Source organism: Fusarium keratoplasticum, chromosome 4 (assembly GCF_025433545.1).
Source record: "Fusarium keratoplasticum isolate Fu6.1 chromosome 4, whole genome shotgun sequence".
NCBI classification, from domain to species: domain Eukaryota; kingdom Fungi; phylum Ascomycota; class Sordariomycetes; order Hypocreales; family Nectriaceae; genus Fusarium; species Fusarium keratoplasticum.
The window spans coordinates 2,356,839-2,378,503 of record NC_070532.1 but is presented as its reverse complement, the minus strand read 5'-3'; the positions used below and the strand labels follow the sequence as shown (position 1 = coordinate 2,378,503).

Sequence of the window (21,665 nt, the reverse complement as noted above, 5' to 3'; positions counted from 1 at the left end):
TAGTTTGCACGCCACAGTGCCCGGAGAGTCTGCGCATATAGAAAATACCCAAACTGTCCCTTTTAATCGTCCAGTTGACGAGTGCGATGTTCAACTCGGTCCAGAATGAACTCGACCACTCGCGTCCCAGAATGATGATGGCTGATTTGGAAGCTTCTGTCATCCAATCGGGCGAATGGTTTAGTGGTATAATACTCCCTTAGCATAATTCGTCCATCAGATGCCTGCATCTGGGAGTGGTCCAGGGTTCGATTCCCTGTTCGTCCAACATAGGTGGTTTAAATCCACCAGCTATCCTTTCTTTTTGACACTTTTTCTCTTTTTCCAGCCTGGCTACCCTGCACTAAAATGTTGAGTATCCGCCTCCTCAGTAACACTTCTTTTTGGCCGTCAGTTATGGTCTGATCTGCTTGTGACTATTGGCATATGTACGTGTTGGTGGGAAATGCTTAATTGCTTGTCTTTGCTGTGTGAGGTTATGTGTACTACCTTTTCTATGTGATGTAACTACGCCCACTACCAACATCACGCACTGCTGGCCCAGACTCATCGACTCTCACATCTACTAGGAATACAACTCCAGGATATGATTAATTTGATTAAACTAGGGAACAGGCTGAATCTCATTCTAACCGCCACGGCTCAACGTCCCGACGTCTACGGGCCGGGCCACGACATGATCGAGTGCCTAAATCCAGACTCTTTCATCTCAAAGGACCCTGAGACATGTCGTCTTACTACCAGAGACGCCGACTCGCTTAGACGACCCTCGATTAGGCCGCTCGCGGGTCATTGCCGGCTGCCTCACCACGGGACTGTCCCTCGTCGGGTGCGCACTCTGAGCAACCCAACAATATCCCCCCTCCCTCCTTTCAAGTGACATGAGCACTGCCCGGACACGTGTTGGAGAGACAAGAGCACGACGTATCTCGAGGGAGATGAGAGTCTGAGCTGAGCATCGTCGTCCAACAGCAGAGAACGTTGCCCAAGACAACCAGAACGAGATTCGAGGCCCAGAGTTGATCTACGAATAGCCCTGCATGTTCAATCTATCCCATACAAAAGACTTTCTTTGTGAGAGACGTAGATGCGAGATGCCGCTGCCGCTGCCGCTGCAACGTGCCACGGACGCCGCAGCATTGCACACCCAAGGACACCTGCATGATAGCTGGTTGACCTGGAATATGGGCTATGGCGGAGCTTGTGTGTTGTGCACAGAGGAGGGAGATTGCAGTTTGAGATGGGAAAAGAAAAAGGTTGACATCCTCCCAACCCGGACGGAACTTTTTGTTGACTCGACGACAACATCTTGGACTCGTTCTCTTTTCGGCGGTTTACTTTGCCTTGAATACCGACATTACGCTACCTTTTCCATTGTTTGGCGGTTTAGCTCTTCACTCCAAATACTCAAAGGTGCGTTGATTCTTTTCCATTGTTGTGAGACTCTTGATCCTCAAGCAAACACCTTGTCTCTGCCTGCATAGCCCCTGGATATTACCTGCGTCAGGAGTTCGGTCAACTTGAACAAGAGACGGACATTTTGTTCAAATTGTGAAATGAAAAAAGAGAGGGAACCAAAATCATGTCTCTGCAATGCCAGCTATACAGCTAAATCCTGCAGAATGTCTTCGCCCCTCGATTCAGGGGGCAAACATGAAAAGATGCCTCAACACGGCATCCGGTGCAACAATGCAATACAGTGACACCAAGTAGAACCCGGTTTCCCAGGCAAAAAATCCTAATTCAGCCTCCTATTCATTCAATGATTCTTTTTTTCTTCTCACTACAATATCAACCAGTGGTTGCCCCAAGTAACGAATCTGGGTTGGGCCGTCAAGCAGCTGGCAGCAACTGACATGGCACTGCAGGTCCCGCGCGCCTTTCGCCTTCCCATTGTTTACCTGCCCGGTGGCTGTTATCAAAAAGGCCTTCTGCCTGGTTCTGTTTTTCTTTCTTCTCTTTTCTTCTTCATCCTTCACTTCGCGCATCGAACATCAACATTCCCGTGCACATCACCGCTTTCCAACATCGACACTCGAACATCTTTCGACCCGTCTTGGAATCTCAACATCTTCAAGGATATCACTTGTGAGTATGCGGCATCTCTTTTCTTCTGGCGCTATCGGGCTTGGACTCGTGAATGTGCCCGATCGCTGCCCGTCACTTGGCTTTTCATTCACCCTCCACCACGCCTCTTCCACAGATCAACATCATCTTGACAACCCTTCGTTGTCTTCCTTTCTCTTCTCCCTCCTCACAAAAGCTGCTCGTTATCGCAACGGATCACTTGCTAATCCATTTCTCAAACAGATTCCTTCCACCGTCACGATGGCTGTCTTCACGATCAAGGCCCTCGCCAGCGCCCTGGCTGTCTTCAGTGCTTTCACCACCGGTGCTGTGGCTGATGAGCTTCCTGAGTTTCCCGAGGCTGCTCTGTGTATGTTCTCATCCCAAAGAAGCTTCCCGTTCCCTCGCTGACCTGTATCCAGCCGCCCAGACCACCACTTACCAGCCTGTTACCCAGCAGCATGGCGTCGCCACCGCTGACGGTACGTGATACTCCCTTCCACTATTGACTGCTTCTGTCTGACAACTTCCCAGGCAATGTGGTCTACTCTCTGAGCGTCTGCACTATTGTTCAACAGACTGAGTGCTCCCTCGTTCTGTCCACCGACAGCCAGATCCCTCCCCCCGTTGCCACCGACGAGTTCTCTGTTCCCGCTGAGGGCGAGCCTACCACTGTCAACGGCATGGGTGAGACTTCTCCCGGTGAGGGCTACCCCGAGGTCAGCGAGACTGGTCCTCACGCCAGCGTCCCTACCGGCTCCAAGCCTGACTACTCTCTCCCTCCTCCTGAGAGTGCTCCCAGCCAGCCTGGTGTTCCTGTTCCCAGCCCTTCCGCTGGCGAGCCCGTCCCTACCATGCCCTCTGGCGCTCCTGGAGAGCCCATTCCTGTCTCATCCGTCATTAGCACCGACGATGAGCCCGGTAACCCTACCGCTCTCACCACTGACTACGACGGGCCTTCAGTCACCGCCGAGGGCAGCGCTTCCGGCTCCGCCTCTGGCGCTGACTCGGCCTCCGACACTGACTTTCCGACTGTCACTCTCCCTGTGAGCAGCGACAGCCCTTCGGCTACTGGTGAGGATGGTGACAACACTCCCACTGGCACTCCTACCGTCACCGCCTCTGGCGCTGTCGTCATGGCTCCTGCCGTCCGCGCCGTGGTTCTCGGCATCGTTGTCATGCTTGTTGCCGCTGCCTTCTAAGGAACAAACCCTAGATCCGCCCCACGCCTCCATATACGCCATCTTCGGTTGCTTACTCGACGTTTGACGATGTAGACGGTGCTAGTTGGATGGCTCCACAAGGGATCTGGGTGTGGTTGGTTTCCACAACCTGGAGGAAGTAGGATGGCACACTTCGTGTTTGTTTTTTGCCAAAAGGAAAGGAGGAACATAATACGTTTTGTACCTAGGTACTCTTGAATTGAGTCGGGGTTTATTCAATCATCCTTCGTTGTGAATGTGCTTGTTGAGTGCTGTGACAGCGAGTATTGACATATGAATCAAGCGCCACTCCATACGCCCTTGGTCTATTAATGCCTAGAACCAAAACATCTGGTACCCTTACGCTTTGACATGACAAACAGGGCAACCTCCTCGCACCTTGTCCTTCAACAGCCGCGCCTTCATCACCTTCATACCAACCGAATATCGACTTCCCTCTTCAGCGCCGTTTCCTAGATCGATATCTACCTTTCCTCCGTGTAGCATCTCCAAGAGATGGCTCACGTGGAACACATGCCCACACGCATATCCAACCAATGTCTCCATCTCATACTCTGTAAATGGCTCGTGGCATCTCGCACAGTGCCCCGGCTTCGGCACCCGGTGGTCATGGTCCGTCGAAGGATGGGCTTTGGTCTCCTCCGGGTTGTCCGGGTCCGTAGGAACATCCTTAACCTCGATGTCGACGTGATCACTTTCCTGGACCACCACCTCGAACTTGATGCCCTTGCGCTGTCCGGCCCGAAGATCGTTCTGTGCCGCAGCCACCTCGCTTCGAAGGACACGTGCAACACCCGAGCTGATGCTGTATTGTATCTCGTGCTCCTTCATCATATGTGTAAGGCCCTCCCTGAGCCCTTCGATCTCTAGTCCCTCCGGAATCCGTCGTACCACGGTAATAGGGTTGATTGCTGTACCAACTTGTTCTAAAAGGCCACGGATAAAGCTGGGCTTGTCCATACTATACTTGAGAAGGTCTTCCCAAAGATCAGGGTCATCTTGTTCCTTGGCAAACTCGATCGCCTTGTGCACGTTCTTGAGTCGGTCAATGATGAGGTACAAGGCACGCTTCATCTGCCCGGTCTTGGAGTAGAGAAACACCAGCTCATCGTAGTATGAGAACGTCTCGCATTCATGGACAGCCTACGTCAGGTTAGCTTGAGTACAGCATCCTATCCCAATGTTCAACCCACCTTTTCAAATGTATACGAGACGGAGGTTTTGAGGTACTGCATCAGCAAATTGCGGTTAAATGTCGCGAAAAGATGGACCGCCAAGTCAGCAAAGTTGTCCACCAAGGACTGGCTGTCCATGACCAGTCGGTCGACATTCTCTCCGGTGTGCTCCTTGATGCCCTCACCTCTCCATAGACCTCGGAAGTAGAAGTATATGTACAGGTTGAGGTTCTGGGAGAGTAGCTGTTCCACTACAATGTCTGGGCGCAGGAGACCATGTTGAGCCTCGTCTACTAGCAAGGTGACTGCTTCGGATGTGGCTTCTTCAAGCTCCTCGGCTGTCATCTGGTCCAGTTTTCCTGATGGAACTCGGAGTCCCATGAAGCTGGGAATGTCGTCCGCGACTGCCTCTGCAAGGTGATTTTCTCTAATCAGACGGAATGCTGAATCGGCGTCGTGAAGCTTGATGTAGCACTTCAGTGCTTCCCGCTGGCGTCCATTGGCCTCATGGAGCCTTGCCAGGCTTTCCATTACGATCCGCCAGTCTCGTCCCTTTTCTCCATCGTCGATGCTGTCTTCACGAACGTCCCGGTACTTGAGCTGATTCTCAAGGGCTGTTGTGATAGTCTTGATGTCAAACAACTCAGGGGCCCAGCGGTCGAGCAACTCCCTGAACCTCACTTTGTCATTCTGAATGTAATGACCAAGCACGACTTCGTATATAGTCGAAGGGATTCGAGGGTGCATCGGCTCCGTCGGTATATAGTTCGTGATGGCATCGAACTTTTTGGCGCCAGCGAATGTCCAAACCCACTTCTCCCATCTGTCTGGTGTCTTCAGCACCTTGCCACAGATCTTGCCAGCAGACACCCAGTCGTCTTCCTCAATGAGCTCCTGAATCCACATTTCCCCGATTCGTCGTTTTTCTCGCTCGGCTGACGAGTACATGTCCCTGTACTGCGAATCAACGGCGGACTCATCGTCATAAAAGTCGTCACCGGCGCCTTGTTGCCTTGTCGGTGTGGAGGGAACAGCATCGCTCGTCCGTTCAGTGATTGGAGCCATGATTTCAGGATGCTCGTCGAGAAGCTCCCAAGCGCGCTGGTACTGTTGACGCTCCAGAAGCCACCCCAGGTGGTCACTCAAGTCCCGCCTGGTAGCAAGAATACAGTCATACGGACTGTGGATGAATATCTTGACACCCGGTTTGACCAGTCCTGAGTGGACTGATGGCGAGGCACCACCTCTTGAGCCAGGACGGATAGTGCCTGTTGTGCTTCCCGCCCTGAGACTAGAACCCACGTCCTCGCCGCTCTCCCTGCTCCGAATGCTGGCCCCGGAACTGAAGAGTGACCGGGGATTAATTGCGGCGTTCCACATGTCCGAACCAAGTCCTGCTATCGCCTCAAAGGCGCCTCTCGAGGAAGCAATTGCCGATGCTGCGTTTCGCGCAGGCAAAACACCTAGGTGGTAGTCGCCCGATGACAGCCTCTCATAGCGACTGACACTGAGACTATCCTTGTCAGCTTCGGCCTGGGAATTAAGGTCGATCAGGCGCAATTCAGGAGGCTGATTATTCTGTCGATGACGAATGCCGCCTGAAGGTTCGCTTCCCGTTGAAGGGTTTGACTTGTGCTTTCTGGCTGGCGATGCTGAACCGGCCTCTTGGTCTTCATCTTCGTCGTCATCTGGTAAACAGTATGCAAGAACCAGCAACAGGTTTTGGGTATATAAAGAAATTCCGGAAATGATGCAATCCATGCGAAGTCTGCCCACCGGTTAGTTTTATCGTCGTCAAATACTGACTAGAACTCACATCTTAACAATCTCTGCCCGTCCCAGAGTCTTCTCACCAGCGTGCCGCCCGACGCCAACACCACCAGGATGAACGTGGATAATCCATATTGTCCCACCCCAGCCTACGAGCAACCGCTCGATGCTTCTCTTGCCCAAGACAGCTTGCTCCTTAAGTTTTTCGGCTGCTGGCGACAAGGCCTTGTCCAGGGAGCCCTGATCAGACTCGTCTAGTTCAACGGCTTGTTCATCGATCCATTCGACTCGGCCTTTCCATACACTGGCCATGGTCTCCCATTCATCTGTCTGTGGTCGGTCGATATGTCCTATCCGTTTCCAAGCGTCTTCTGTGTCCGCGCTTTCGAGATGGAGCTTTGAGCGCATGATCTTGATGCCGTGTTCGTTTAACCAGACAACGTATTTACCAGACAAGGACCATTTGATTGTACTGATCGTTCCTTCGCCAGAGTGCAGGATGGTATCCTTTCCAGTGTTGCTGCCAATGCCCATGCTGCCCAACCACCCAGAGGCCGCGGCTGCAGCAGTCCCCGTCGTGGTCGAGGTACTTCGACCTGGGCCACCACCCACAGTAAGAATGAGCTGGCCAGCCAGTCCTCCTGAGAGATATGTTCGGTCTGTTCTGAACTCTGGCGATAAAGCCACCGCTTGAACTGGTCGGGCGAAATTCCGTAGTTGGACATCTCTCATATCGACAAGGGACTGTACGCACACGTTGCCGTCCATGGAGGACGTGGCGACAAAGATGTCATTTGAGGGAATCTTTGGGATTTGAGGTGCTTCACGGGGCCTTCTGGACGCTGCCGCCGGAGATGACTCTGTTTGACGGCTGGAGACGCTGGCGTTGCTGGGTGCCGCATGTCGTGGTGCCCCTTCCGGCTTTTCAGTCGGTAATGGCGGTGGATATGGAGATATTGAAATAGAAGTCACAGATGCCGAATGGGCGTGGTAGACCCTTAATGACTGGAAAATGGGGAGTTGAACGACGTGCTGGGCTGCGGTTAGTAGTAGGTATGGGGTATGCATAGGCTCGACTCACGATGTTGCCATTATGCGTTCCAACGATCTATGTAATGTCAGCATGTCATCTTGCTTCAGAGTCAAAGACCTACCATCTTGTCCCCAGCGACGAGAAACGCGCTCGTCGCATCTCCATTTCGATATACTCCGCCAAGATGTTGGGTCAACCGGGCGTACTTGAGCCTCGGCTCATCGTCCTCGTCCTCGTCATCCTCATCTTCGTCTTCATCTTCGTCGTCTTCCTCATCGTCGTCGTCTTCTTCGTCTCGGTCTTGGTCATCTTCATCGTCGTCTTCTTCCTCATCTTCATCTTCGTTGTCCTCCTCTTCTTGACTACCCTTGCTTAGTCCCCCATGTTTGGGATCCTCAGCGGGCAGTTGCCTGGTTTCCCCAGTCTCGATATCCTTCGCGTCATCTTCCTTCTTCTCCACCGTGGAGTCTTGCTCCTTATCTTCTGAGGCGTTGGTCTTGTTCGCGTTGTCGTCGGGAGCTATCGACTTCGCTACTGGGGGAGTCTGAGCTTCATCGCGCGCCGGGTCATGCTTCGATTGTTGGGCCTCAGGATCGTGCTCCTGCTCGTGGCTCGGTTGCGGCGACTGGTCCGTCATTGCGCGATTTGCATTGATGTCATTCTGGGAAATGACAAAGCTCGAAAGGAGAGCGAGGTTGTGAAGCGGAAGTTGTTTGAGATTAGTACAAGTGCCAGGCGTCCAAGCTATGACAAGCTCTCAGACTGGAGGGTCGGGTTGCTCTCGAAGTTAGGCAAGTACCTTGTACCTTGCAGCTACGTCACGAGTGCAAGTGCAGGCAGCTACAGCTTCCCGACGCGCCCAGAGCCCAGAAAGGCAAGGGCAATCGCGCCCCACCATCCCACGATTTCAGTACAGTGGCAGTTCCCGCGGGGCACAGTGACAATCAACACCGCGTCGACGCGAAGAGAATAGCTTCAGCTCTTTTTCTTTGGAACGACAAGCCGAAGCCTGATCTAGGAGAGGCAAGCGAAATCCTAGGCGACCGATCGAACGAAAGCGATAACTGTGAGCGGCCTATGGCGCCCAACGGAACATGGCAACGGTGAAGTCCCTGGGGCTGCATCAGCCCTCAGGGCTTCGACATGCCGTCGACGAACAATTGCTGCCCCCGAGCCCGCCAGCGACATCGTATACATGGGATATCCTGACTGAAGACCGAGACAATGGCGACTATGAAGATGAGCTGCTCACGACGGAACGCTGTGTCATTTGGTGTCGAGGCGGAATATTTCAGAAGACCTTCAGATTCGACCTGGAGAAGGAACCCATTATACAAGCACTTCTAGCATACTTCCCGACCTCCGAAGACGACAAAGCGAGCAGTGATGCAGAAGTCAAGTTGGATAAGCGGCCGGCGTTGTCAAAGGCCTTGGTTGTTTTCCTCAAGACTCAGGCGCACATCTATTTCTTGTCCGGAACCAGTCACGTCGTCCATATGCCCTTCGAGGTCGAATCCGCCTTTGCAGGCCCTGTCGGAGTCATCATTCAGCGAAAGCAAAAGGCCGAGAGTGTTGCGCCCATATCTCTCAAGTTCCCCCGGGTTCCACCAAACTCGTTTGTCTCTTCGCAGTTGACAGCATTCAACAGCTCTCAACAGACTGCTTTCTCTGTTGAAGGCTTGGGGAAGCCTAAACCGCTCCCATTACAACTGGGCTCGACCTTGGACAACCTGTGGGAGGCCCCATTGGAACAGCCAGAGTCGCGCTGGCCGCGCCTCGTCTCCTTGACCGACCCTTTACTTGAGCTCGGCTTGGTTGTCACTAACCAGGATCCTCAAAATGCCAAGAGCATGCGGCAAACGGTCTCCAAAAAGCTGGCATTCCTTGATGCAGCTGAGGAAGTCCTTCATGTGGAGGAAATCAAGATCCCTGGCGCCTTAACCCAAGATCTGAGCCAACCGTTGATCATTGCGGTGACAATCAACCGCGAGACAAGCGAGTACACTGTCTGGCGACTGACTTATCTACAACATGAGGACCCGTTCCTTGTGCGCCAGAAGAACTCCAAGTCAAAGGCCGCGCGACGTCGCAGCTCCATGCCAACTGCCTTTGCCAGTGCCCCTGGGACACCCGTTCAGCCCAACCTTCGAGAGAGTTTTGGAGCTCCGCTCCCAGGCAAGCGACAAAGAAAAAGTGAGAGGCTGGAAAAACCTATGGATCTCGTCTCATCACTGGAACAGCAAGACAAAGAAGGCAGTGGTGTCGCACGTAGGAGTTCTCGTAGAGTTAGCTCCATGCTGGCGAGAGCTGATCTGTCAGCGTCTCATGAGAGAGCAGTTCTACCAGATCAACCGCTGCTTCCTGGTCATGTCGGAGCCAGAAGACACGAATCTCAGGGGAGTCATGTTCGCCTCAGTGCCAACTACAGTAACCAGATCCATCCTAGTTTGAGCAGTCTGCTGGCTGCACCCTTCTACGAAGGCCTTGACGAGGGATTCCACAACATGGGACTGGACGATCATGACTTTGACGGCCTACAACACGAAATCATGTTCACGAAGCTTCACGGGGTACCCATCAACAACTCCAACGTCCGGTATTCAGCATCAGATCAACCAGCACGCAATCAAACCAAGGTCTTCATTCTGGTAGCGCCGCCGTTTGCTATCGACGGGCACGATCAGAGCCAGCTTCTTATTGGTATTCAAGACGCCGCCGAGAAACGTCTTCAGCTGCTCACTCTCGAGCTGGGCATCCAGCGCGGATTTGATCAAGGCACCACCAAGGCGGGAGGCAAGGGACCATCTGAAGGTGCTACTGTGATCGCTACCGTCATTGACCGACGACAAGCTCAAAATGTCGTTGACTCCTGCAAGCTAGTGGATGGAGATCATTCCGCCATTCTCATCCTCTCGGAATCGATGGATGGGCGACACGAGCTTAGCACGCAAGCACCATGGAGTGTCCTTACCAAGATTTCGCTATCGCTTCTTTTTGTGGATAGCACCAAAAGCTTACAATACCGTGGCAGAGCGATAGACCGAGACGTCATGCAGCGCAAGTCCGAGATGATTGATTTCTCGAATGGTAGCATTGTTGGCGTTCGTCACCCGAGACGAGGGGGTGTCGTCGATGTCATCGACACCGAAGGCCGACTTCATCAACTCCGGATTCAACTTGAACCACGATCTCCTCACGTCCGCAAGGTCTTAGATGTTTGCCGAAGCATCCTCCCCCATGCTCTGGGCGAGTATATCTACGCAGGATGGCTTCATTGCATGCAGTGGATAGGGAGCCAACAAGAGCCGCCCCTGGACCTCGAGTGGTCTGCCATGGTGATCTTGCTTCTGTCCCTATTTCTGAGCCTGGGTCGCACAGACACCAAACCATTTCCTACAACCCGACTTCCACTGCGAAGAAGGAGGCATCCTTCCAGCTCCTTCAGTTCGATAAGGGAATCAGAGGACTGGAAGACCTTGGAAGCTGGCGAGACCTCCCATTCCCTCGGCTGTCCGACTTGGATGATGAACAGGGGCTGGGAATGGGGGCTGGATGAGGATGCCGATGGATCAATGTCGTCACAGGGAGATGACGGGCCATCGACAAAGTTCATATCGAAGCACATTGTTTTTGCGAAGGAGTACATAGTCTCCGGCCTTGGTGAAGCAGCCTTTGGCCCCGCGGGATATATGCCCACATCCCTCAACAAGAGCATGGAAAGTCGACGAAAGGTTGCTGTGGATGTTTTTATGGGCCTGCATCTTCTTCTTGAGGAAGAAAAGCTGGACATTATGACGCCGGAGCTCAGTTCTCCAGGCCGTGCCGACCTTCGAGTTGTCATGTGTCAAATTACCAGGTGGCTCAAATGGCACGCCTTTTCTTCTATCTATGAGTTGGGTATACAAGAAGACATTGACCCACGTCATGACTCTGGTACGTGAATTGGCCTTGCAAGGTGGAGGATAGAGCTAACCGCTTCGCAGACCTGAATCTCCGGCCTGGAATTCCCCAGCCTCCTGTACGGCCGGATGTCATTGACTGGATTCAATCACGGCTCACTGGAGACCGTAGAGTTCCTTACATCACGCCAGCAGACGTGTACTACACCGGCACAAGGTTGTCTGAGGCGGAGAAGCTCCAAGACAAACGATGGGAGGCCACCGTGCCCCGGACACTCATGTTCAAGCAGTTCTTCGGATTTCTCAAACCGAGTACAACTGCCGTCCAAATGGTGGAAGCTATGCGCGATGCTGGCATCACGCCCTTGGTCCTCGATTCACTGCCAGAAGCTGTTCTAATTCCTCTCCGCGATGCCATCTCCTTGTGCCAGCCGCACCCTCCCACTTCTTGGTCCAAGGACCTTCTTGAATTGGTCGATCGCAAGGACATCAGCCTCATCTTGGCACCTGGAAAACGCCCTAAACCTAGCGTTTCCAAGATTCTGGTAAGACTATATGGTTTACTGGAGTACCTGTTCACTAATGCCAGCCTAGACACCCACACATATTGCAACTTGGGATTACAGGTTGCTATGCCAAAGCGTGGAAGACGCCAACACACTTGGCTATGATGAAGGCGAGGGAACTGAGCGACAGGCTGTGATTCGTTCCCTCTTCAAAGAAGATCGACGCCTGAACGAGGCACAGGCCCTACTCTCTACAAACAAAGCAAGATTGGTCAGACTCGATCATGATCCCGAGTGGCCAGAAAGCGAATATCTTGAGAAGCAAAAGGAGCTTGTAACAAGGATCGCTACAGGAACACTGGCCATTCCAGCTGGTCGAGCGCTACTGTATTACGGTCTGCGTTTCCCGCTGATCACGCAGAAGTTCCACATTGGAGGATTCAACCTCAACTGCATCGTCAAGCCGACAAACACCACGGTTGGCGTTGACAAGTCACAATTCTCGGAGGAAAAGGTGTGCTGGAGCTTCTTTCACCAGGGTGCTGCCGCCGGTCTTGCTATCTCTCCCAAGGCTCATGGCATTGACACATCCTGGATTCTATACAACAAGCCTGGCCAAGAGCTGAACAACCGACACGCTGGCTTCTTGCTTGCACTCGGCCTCAACGGTCATCTGAAGGATGTCGCAAAATGGGTTGCTTTCAAGTATCTCACCCCCAAACATACCATGACTTCGATCGGACTTCTACTTGGCCTGGCTGCTTCATACATGGGAACAATGGACTCCCTCATCACTCGTCTACTGTCTGTTCATGCGACGAGGATGCTGCCAAGGGGAGCGGCAGAGCTGAACCTGTCACCGCTGACGCAGACCTCGGGCATAATGGGCATCGGGTTGCTGTACGCCAACAGTCAGCACCGTCGGATGAGCGAGATCATGCTCTCTGAGATTGAACACATCGATCAAGAAGACGAGGAAGAGCCTCTGCGGAGCGAGTGCTATCGGCTCGCAGCTGGATTTGCCCTCGGCTTCATCAACCTGGGCAAGGGTAATGACCTCAAGGGCTTGCACGACATGAGGGTCACGGAGAAGCTGATTTCCCACGCTACGGCAACCAAGAATGTTGAAATCGTTCACATCCTAGACCGTGCAGCTGCTGGAGCTGTCATGGCCCTTGCTCTCATCTATATGAAATCCGAAGACCAGATCGTGGCTCGCAAGATCGATGTCCCAGACTCGATCCTGCAGTTCGATTACATCCGCCCTGACATTCTTCTCCTGCGGACGGTTGCCAAGAACTTGATCTTGTGGTCCAAGATTGAGCCAACTTTTGCCTGGATACATAAGAACCTCCCAGGCCCCTATCGCCATCGTTACAAGCTTCAATCCACCACCAAGTTGCGGTCGACTGACCTCGCGTTCCACAGCATAGTAGCTGGGCTCTGCTTCTCCATCGCTCTACGCTTCTCTGGTAGCGCCTCCCCAAAGGTTCGGGATCTCTTGCTATACTATCTGGATCAGTTCATCCGAATCACGCGAATCCCATCCTCAGCCAACATGCATCCGGAGGGCGTTCCGCCGTATGATGAAGAGCTGACTCGGTCAAACGCACGTATGTGTCAAGATGTTTTGGCTCTTTCTGCTTCCATCGTCATGGCTGGTACAGGTGACATTCCGGTTCTTCGCCGTCTTCGCTCGTTACACGGTCGTGATGATCCGGATACCCCCTATGGATCTCATCTTGCTGCTCATCTTGCCATCGGAGCCCTATTCCTGGGCTGCGGAACGGTAACCTTTGGAACAAGTAACCAGGCCATCGCCGCTTTGTTGGTTTCTTTCTACCCCATCTTTCCTACCAGTGTTATGGACAACCGCTCCCATCTTCAGGCCCTCCGTCACTTCTGGGTTCTTGCTACGGAACAACGATGCCTCGTTACCAAGGATGTTCTTACCGGTCAGCCGGTTTCCGTCCCTATCCAGATCAAGATGCAGAGCAACACGTCAACAGAACCTATCCTCAGTCGCACGGCGCCTTGCATCCTCCCACCAATCGACCAGATTGCCAGCCTATCAACCGCTTGTGGTCCTCAGTTCTGGAACGTGGAACTCGACTTTTCCAACGAGGAGGTCAGGGACGCTTTCAAAGACACCCAGAGTCTGTATCTCCGTAGACGCCCACCGCGCGAGGGTGCTTTTGCCTCGACGCTCAGGGCACTGGGCAAGGATGAGAAAGGAAAAGATCCTCTAGAATGGGTCTTTGGGCTCGACGGACTTCGAGGCATTAGCCACGCTGAACGAACCGTGGTGCTTGAGCGAGGAGACGAGACCCCGCAAGTGGGCAGTGCCATCGACGCGAGGCTCGAGATGGAGAAGGGGATCAGTGAAGGTACAGACCGCGAGCGACTCGAGGGTGCGAGGCTTCTCTTTGAATGGGCAGGAGTTCGTGACAAGTTACGGCATCCTAGCCTGTTTGACAGCCAAGAGACCATTACAGAATCGAGGGCTCGCGGTGATGTCGAGGAAGAACAGGAGGAGCAGGAGGCAACTTCGGAAGATGAAGCTGTCTGGTGGATGCGGGACAGTGTTGTTGAGAATCTCAAGGGGATGGTATGGCTTGCCAGTCGAGAGAGCGAGCAGTGAGGGCATTGGGCTTCCCATCTTGTACATGGTTATGATCATGACGGTGTCTGGTCATATGTGGTGAACTTTGTAGAGCAGCGTTTGTGAAGTGGAAAAGTAGCACATGTCGTTATGAGCTATGAGAACAATGATAGTCTTTGAAGCACATGCATCACTACCAAGGTCACAGCAGCTTGAGGCGAATAGATGATTCATTTCAACAGTCACGTAAATTCCATTATCCCCCCCTTTGCCTCTTCCCTTTTCCGAGAACGCCATGCAATGCAAACCGCATCACCGGGGATATACAGGGCCTTCTATCCGCCACTTTCTCTCGCGTCGTCGGGCCCTCGTTGTTTGCCCACGCCGCTTCAAGCTTTGCCCATCTTTGTGCTTCAGCGATATCCTGCTTCGTCTCTTTTCCCCCTCTGCCGCACGAAGTGTTTTCGCGCAGGAACAAAAACAAGACCGCTAGAACTCTGTTCTCCCACACGCACACTCCTTCAAGCAGCGGAGGGCGTTATTTCCCCTTTTGGATTGCGTTGCCCCATTTTGAGTTGTCGTAAAAACACTCGTCAAAGAAACCCATCACGGGCTAGTCATGCTCCTTACTTTGAGACGGCGGCGTTGAGGACCTGTGTCCTGAAGAAGCCGCCCTTGGTCTTCTCAATCACCTGCTGGTAGACGTTGTTGGGAGGGTGGTTCATCACCACGGTGCCGTCCTGGCTGTCGATCTTGGCGTCCAGTCGTGTCTCTCGGATCAGGTTGACGATCCACTTCTCACCATCGTCGGGGTTCAGGCCCAGCTTGGAGCTGAGGTCTCGGATGTTCATTCGGCTAAAGATCTTGCAGTAGCTCTCGCAGATGAGGTGTCGGGCGGCGTCGACAAAGGCGTCGGCGGAAGAAGCGAGGAAGAAGTCGCTTCGGCAGACCTGCTCGGCCATGGACAGGGCCTCACGGGCAGCCTCAAAGTCGTGGGCAATGTACAGAGCGTTGACGAACTGGGTGATGGGGTCGGTGTACTCGTAGGCCTCCTGGCGGACGTAGCGGATAATGTCCTTGACCTGCTTCTGCTGGATGGAGCTGTTGCGGGCGCGACCACGGCCGGTGATAACGGCGGCAATCAGGTACCGCAGGATCCAGGGGCACGAGGTCTGGATGGTGTTGATGTAGGGGGCGGAGAAGAACATGTCGAGGATGGGTTCCCGGGCACTCTCAGAGTTGAAGAGGGGGAAGAGGGACCAGTGGACCAGCATCGTTCGGTGGTCGAGCTGGGCACGGGGGTTGTTGAACAGCTTGGAGTCGATGTTTTCGCGCACATTCTTAAGTTCGTCAACGGCAGACTCCCAGTTGGTCTGGAGGATCTCTGAGGCGAGCTTGCCCCAGGTGGCAGCAGAGACCTTGTCGTTATCGGTCGACAGGACTCGGAACTGGTAAAGCATATCGGCGGCGGGGCCGTACTGTCCGCATCGGAACTGGAACTGACCAAAGTCGTAGAGGGCGTTGACCATTTCCATGGTGACCTAGTCACGTCCCGGTTAGCTTATCCATCCGAACCCGGCCGTGTGGGAGCTTGCTGGTGTTTGTCACTTACGCCGTGCTGGTTCTTGAGGAACTCCAAGTTGGCAACCTTGTCGCTTCGGAGTCCGTTGACAACCTCGTCCTGGGTCAAGAGGTCGGCGATCTTAGCGGTGGCCTGCTCGTACTTCTCCAGCTGCGACAGCACCTCCTGCCTCTTCTTGTTGTACTCGGCGGGGGCCTCGGACACGCCGTGGAGCTCGCAGTACATGGTCGCGACGTAATCCGTCATGTTTGTGTCCTCGAGGAGCTTAATCTTTGAGGAGAGGATCTCCTTGGCCTTTGCGTCGTCGCCCTGCTCATCGGCCCTCTCGCTCTCAAACTGGATCAGAGGGAAGAGAAGATGTCGGCTCAGGTGGCGGGCGAGGAGGGGCATGATGGACGAGCCGTCGGCCGAGACGGCGCTGAGAAGGTCCTCCATCGTGGGCGAGGTTGTTTGGTATTCGGTCGACCGGGGGGCGGAGCGAGGGGGGCGTGGGAAGAGATGTGAGGCGCCGCGAAAGTAAAGACGCAGAGGCCGTGATAATTGATTTGATGGAGGGGCAGATTTTTGGTGAATTTCGCCAATCCACCGGTGGTGTGGGGTGTGCCGACCTGCCCGGGGATTTACCGGCGATTAAAGGTCCATGTCATGTGATCCCGAGATTTTCTGGGAGAGCTTCAACTTCCGGGTGTGTCTGGGCAGAGAGTTGCGACAGGCGAGAGAACGGCTCAGCGTGACCAATTGGGCGCTGATTGAGATAAAAAATCGCCAATCACACTATCGTCAGAACCCCCAAGGATCTTGGTTTTACAAAAGGGCCCCCACCACGACCGATCTCGAATCTCGACCTCCCACCTCGACCCCAACTCACCTACACCACATCTCGCCATGCGCCTGCTCGCCCCCCGAACCCTATCTGCAGGGTGTCAGGCTCTCCTCCAGAGACCTGTGCCTCTCGTCCAGCGATGTGCCTACGCCTCGGCCAGCCAGCCCACCTTCAAGACGCACGCCGGATACAGGACCAATCCCCTCGATAAGCCCGTCAACCCGAACAAGAAGAGCAAGATCCCCTACAAGGACCGCCCCATGAAGCGCTCCTTTGCTCCCTTGCCGACCAAGACCGAGGAGCAGCTCGCCGCCGCATTCCCCTACATCGTTCGCCGCACACCATACTCTCAGCTTCCCGTCTACCAAAAGTGGATGTCTGGTGGCAACCGGGTGATTGTCTTGATCAAGAAGGTTGACGGCGACCGCACAAGGCTGGTGGAGGATTTGGCCACGGCGTTGGAGGTTAAGCGGTCCGATATCCGATTGAATCCAACGACACAGCATATCGAGATCAAGGTAGGACATTCTGTTTTGGCTACACACGAGCCGAACCAGGGACTGACAGGTTACTCTAGGGGCAGTACTTTAAGCCGGCAATGGACTGGTTGCTAAACGCGGGCTTTTAATCGAGGCATCGTAACGAGCAATACGACGGGGACGACCATTGGATCTGGTCCGAGCATGCATAGGGCGGCATATAAAAAGTGTACCATATTGACAACCCGTCAACTCCTGCAGCTGACTGATGAGAAATGTACAATACATGTAATTCAAGGCGCACCATCCATACAAACAAGCAAGTAAACAAGACAAAAAAAAACACGCTTTGCACAAAGTATATTTGGTTGTTCTCCATTCAACATCCTGTATACACCCGCGGGCAGGTGGTTTGATCATCACCTCCTCCATGTCCAGTCCCGTTCAATCCCCCAAAACCCCATCGACTCCAGAATGCAAGTCTAAACGCGAAGCGCACGCTTCAAATGACGACAAGACACCTATCCCATTTTCATCAAAACACTAACATACAAGCTTAATGGCCGGGTATTGCGATGTCAATCCAAAATAAAAAATTTCCCGTTAGCCGACGTGGGCATATTATTTCCCTAGAGCGAAGAAAGTCGACAGTTGTTGTAGGACCTCATCCTTGGCCCACTCTGCCGATTGCATCGAAAGAGCGTCGAGGAGTGCCTGTGGTGATGGCACAGCCTTGGCTGGAAGAGATGATGCAGGGTCGTTGGGGTCTCTCGCCTTCTCGGCCAACCTCCGTAACAAGGCGACTGAGACCACCACCAGGTATACCAGCTCTGGATCTTTTCGTGCCCCAGCCCGTGGTCCACCATGGAGTTGCGGTTGCTCGTACAGTTGGCTGAGCTCGCGAATGAGTCTGAACAGGTTTTGCGCAAAGTCGTTGCCACTTGATAGCCAGGCTTTCGCAACTCCAGCATCATGTCCAGGTGCTATTGACGCTAAAATCTCGGCCGATAGCAATCCTTGCATCAGGAATGGCTTTCGAACCTCGACAAGCGAAGGGAAGTTAGGCGGGCGACTCTGAGCCTTAGCCTTGTCGGGAATTGGCGCTATTGCTAGACCAAAGGCCCGAGTGAGAAGCTCGTAAGGAGGGTTGCTGTTAGAGTCCAAAGCAAACACCGCCTTATAGTGGGTTCGGTTCGGTTCGTCGCGTGCGAGCAACTTGGCTAGGGCGTCAACGGCATGTGGTAGATAGGCATGGAGACTGGGTTCGTATGGCGTAAAGAAGAGTGTTCCGTCCGAGACGGTAGGGTTGGGAGCTGGAGCGAATGCCAAGAGGAATTGTAGAAGGCAAACAGCTTGCTCGCGTCCTGGGATCTCCACTGAGCCCGCAATGTTGGAGAGAAGGATGACGACGTCCTTCATAAAGTCCAAGGTGTTGTTCTGGGACCGGAGGAGCATTGTGCGTGTACCAAGGTACCTTATTACGACGCACAGAAACTTGATGACGGACTCGTCGGCGAGGACGCCATGGTTCTCGTTCTGTTCTCCAGGGAACGAAAAGTTGCGCAAAATTGTCGTCACGCATATTAAGCGGTCCACAGCTCGATCCAGTTCGTATTCTTCAGTGCCGAAGACGGGAATCTCGCGAACATTCCATCGTTCGATACGGCAGGCTCTTACGACATCTTCGTATGGTGATATCTGGATCTCATCCGAAACCTCGACGGTATGCTCGGCCAGCAAGTCAACTTGCTCTTCAGCGCACTCAATGAGAGCCTCAACCAACTCTTCGCAGTATCGTAGTTGGATAAAGTGCAACTGGTTCATAGAGCAAGACGCAGCAGCGAGGACGTCGAGGGCGAGCCGCACTTCTCCATGAATCCCACTCTGCAAGCTTTTCGTGAGAGCACTGACGTCGATATTCCCCAGTTCCTGAAGGGGTGGCACGTCTGGCTTCCATCGTTCGAGTTCGGCGCCGAGCTTGCTGAAGGCAGTCAAGTCGACACCTCCAAATGTCGACAACTCGCGCGCACAAGGGCTGTACTGGTCAGTCTGAGGGCCGAGGCGAGGCATCCGCTCCACAACAGCGGTGGGTGCTGCTGAAGCTTGTCGTCCCTCATTCTGTGACATGCTTCCAACCCTGCGAGGAGCCGGGGAGGGGGCAGTTGCAAAATCGTTGATGCCAGAGGTATCCATTCCTTGCGGCATGTTGCGGTTCTGCCCCGGTATAACAGGCGTAGCTTGTGGCTGTACTTGAGCTTGAGGTGTCGAAAAGCCGTTCACTGGGGGCTGTCCTGGTTGCATCTGCTTCATAGGGGTCTGCTGTTGCATCTGGGGTTGTTGACCAGTTTGAGCCAGTGGCCCTTGATTCATCTGTTGATTTGGTTGCATCTGCTTTTGCGGTGTTGCCTGACCCGCCATGTTTGCGCCTTGGGCTTGTTGAGCTTGTTGAGCCTGCTGAGCTTGTTGTTGCTGTTGCTGTTGATGTTGATGTTGCTGAGGCTGCTGCTGTTGTTGTTGCTGCTGCTGCTGCTGCTGCTGCTGATTCTGTTGCTGCATCATCCGGGACTTCTGCTGATTCATCCACATTTCCTCGAACTTATAGAGGTTGTGCTCGTAAATCTGCTTCAGCGTCTGTGGCACCGTAGGAATCTGAGGCGGAAGTCCTATCATTTGAGCAATATGGGGCCATCCGTTTCCAGCTGTGACCTGCTTGTATCCTCCCTTGTTTTGAACGGCCTGAAAGAGCATCATCAGGTTGACTGGTCTGTCCCCAATCATTGGGTTAGGGTCAAGAGGCAAGCCCTTGTGGTTCATAAGAGTCGTGAGACTCTTCATGAATTGTTCCGGGTTGACGTTTCCCATCCTTGGCTGCGGCCTCATGCCTCCCTGTGGCATCTGACCATTGGGCATTCCAGGCATTTGCTGCTTAGGCATCATACCGCGGCCCATGTTCTGTGCTTGCATCTGCGCCTGCATTTGTGCGTTCCCTTGAAGTTGCTGCTGCAGTCTCATCTGATATGCGGCCATCTTCTGCTGGTCGGTCATGCCTGGCCGCTGCTGGCCTTGCTGCTGACCTTGTTGCTGGGCCTGCTGCTGTTGAGGGTTGCCCTGTTGCTGATGCTGGGCCTGCTGCTGCATCTGGGGAGGATACATGTTGCCCTGCATCTGGCCCATGTGTTGAGGCATTTGACCCATCTGCTGCGGCATCATTTGGCCAGCGGCCATCGCGTTCGGATTCGATGATGGACGAGCATTCGAGGGCGATGGCGCGAAGTTCGGGTTGTATCCTTGGGGCATGTTTTGCATGTAGGGATTCGGCTGAGGTGTGCCATGTTCGGAAGGTATTGGTGACGCCTGCGAGTTGAACTGCTGTGCGCTAGGCGAGAATGGATGAGGCGACGCGGTCGCGACCCTCTGAGGGACACTACCTGGTCGCATCTGGTTGCCCATGATCGGTGATGGACTCGCGTTGGCAGAACCGTTTGGTTGAAGATGGGGGAATTGGCCGGGGTTTTGCTGGGGGACCGCGCCAGGCTGAAAGCCGCCGGCAAAGGATTGCTGCTGCGGCGTCTCGGAACGCGACGTCGGCAACATTCCGGGGTTCTGTCTCGGAGAGCCGGCGAGACTGTCTTCGCGAGGGCGAGGGCGTTTCGATGGAATCACCGAGTTGGTTTGATAGACGGGATTCTGGAAGGAAGGTGAGGCATTGCGCATGGGGCCAGGGCCATTAGCCATCGCGCCCATCTGCTGCTGGTTCTGAAACTGGGCAGGATTGAATTGGCCAGAGTTGGCCATGAAGGCGGAAGGATCCATCATGGTGCTGGCTGAGTTGGCGTCATTCATGTGTGGGAAGCCGTTGCCATTGTGGTTTGGGACGGCGTCGTTCATCCAGGTGCTCATGGCGATCGGCCCAACAGGCTGTGCGCGACGGAGTTAGCGGTCAGCAGGCACGCGACAAGCCTCCATGGAGGAGCGCCAGGGAAATGAGAATGCAATGACGGAAGGCTGAGATGGGGACGATGGGTGGGAGATGAGACGAGGCAGTGACACGGTGGTGATGGGCAAGTCGCGTCGCGGCGTGGGTTTGGTGGAGAGTGGTGTGGAAAGACCAGACCAGCGAAGAGACTTGGGTCAGCCTCTGCTGAGAACGGGCTGGGCAAAGGAAAAAAAAAATGGCTTGGACTGGGAGAGTGGGCAATGGAAAAGAGCTCAGATTGGTTGGCAGGGTGGTCGGTGCAGCACGGCGACGCGCTTCGCTCAGGCGGGAGATGAATGGATAGATGGGATTGACGGGACGGGAGAGATGGAGAGGGAGAAGAGCCCAGCAAAGCGCACGAGTGAGCGAGAGAGAGAGCCTTCCAGCGAGAGTCGCAGCCACCTCAGCAGTCCAACAGAGACCGCCAGAGAGTGCTAGGTACGCCAACAGTGGAGAGCAGGGCGGCCTGGGGCGAGCGAACGAGCCGACCAGCCAGTGAGGGAGAATTTTTCGTCTCCGTCAGCAGCACC

The 21,665-nt window shown here is 54.0% G+C and overlaps 6 protein-coding genes across 6 annotated transcripts; 3 read left to right on the top strand and 3 right to left on the bottom strand.

Annotated features, from left to right (window-relative positions):
• Positions 1–2,328: 2,328 nt before the first annotated feature.
• Positions 2,329–3,269, top strand: NCS57_00581600 (uncharacterized protein; the record flags this gene model as incomplete). Its single annotated transcript, XM_053055724.1, has 3 exons — positions 2,329–2,437; positions 2,490–2,549; positions 2,602–3,269. 3 exons carry the CDS (start codon positions 2,329–2,331, stop codon positions 3,267–3,269), a joined length of 837 nt encoding a protein of 278 aa, XP_052914679.1.
• A 360-nt stretch (positions 3,270–3,629) lies between these two features.
• Positions 3,630–7,995, bottom strand: NCS57_00581500 (uncharacterized protein; the record flags this gene model as incomplete). The annotated part of the gene is made up of 5 exons (XM_053055723.1): positions 7,390–7,995; positions 7,317–7,343; positions 6,282–7,267; positions 4,484–6,233; positions 3,630–4,433 (listed from the first exon to the last, which is right to left on the bottom strand). Exons 1-5 carry the CDS (start codon positions 7,903–7,905, stop codon positions 3,630–3,632), a joined length of 4,083 nt encoding a protein of 1,360 aa, XP_052914678.1. The 5' UTR covers positions 7,906–7,995.
• A 367-nt stretch (positions 7,996–8,362) lies between these two features.
• Positions 8,363–14,314, top strand: NCS57_00581400 (uncharacterized protein; the record flags this gene model as incomplete). The annotated part of the gene is made up of 3 exons (XM_053055722.1): positions 8,363–11,201; positions 11,252–11,712; positions 11,762–14,314. The coding sequence occupies 3 exons, from the start codon at positions 8,363–8,365 to the stop codon at positions 14,312–14,314; spliced, it is 5,853 nt and encodes a 1,950-aa protein (XP_052914677.1).
• A 587-nt stretch (positions 14,315–14,901) lies between these two features.
• NCS57_00581300 (Eukaryotic translation initiation factor 3 subunit E) lies at positions 14,902–16,292 on the bottom strand (the record flags this gene model as incomplete). The annotated part of the gene is made up of 2 exons (XM_053055721.1): positions 14,902–15,816; positions 15,888–16,292. The coding sequence occupies 2 exons, from the start codon at positions 16,290–16,292 to the stop codon at positions 14,902–14,904; spliced, it is 1,320 nt and encodes a 439-aa protein (XP_052914676.1).
• A 450-nt stretch (positions 16,293–16,742) lies between these two features.
• NCS57_00581200 (uncharacterized protein) lies at positions 16,743–17,308 on the top strand (the record flags this gene model as incomplete). Its single annotated transcript, XM_053055720.1, has 2 exons — positions 16,743–17,198; positions 17,258–17,308. 2 exons carry the CDS (start codon positions 16,743–16,745, stop codon positions 17,306–17,308), a joined length of 507 nt encoding a protein of 168 aa, XP_052914675.1.
• Positions 17,309–17,780: 472 nt separating this feature from the next.
• Positions 17,781–21,059, bottom strand: NCS57_00581100 (uncharacterized protein; the record flags this gene model as incomplete). The annotated part of the gene is made up of 1 exon (XM_053055719.1): positions 17,781–21,059. One exon carries the CDS (start codon positions 21,057–21,059, stop codon positions 17,781–17,783), a length of 3,279 nt encoding a protein of 1,092 aa, XP_052914674.1.
• Positions 21,060–21,665: the final 606 nt, after the last annotated feature.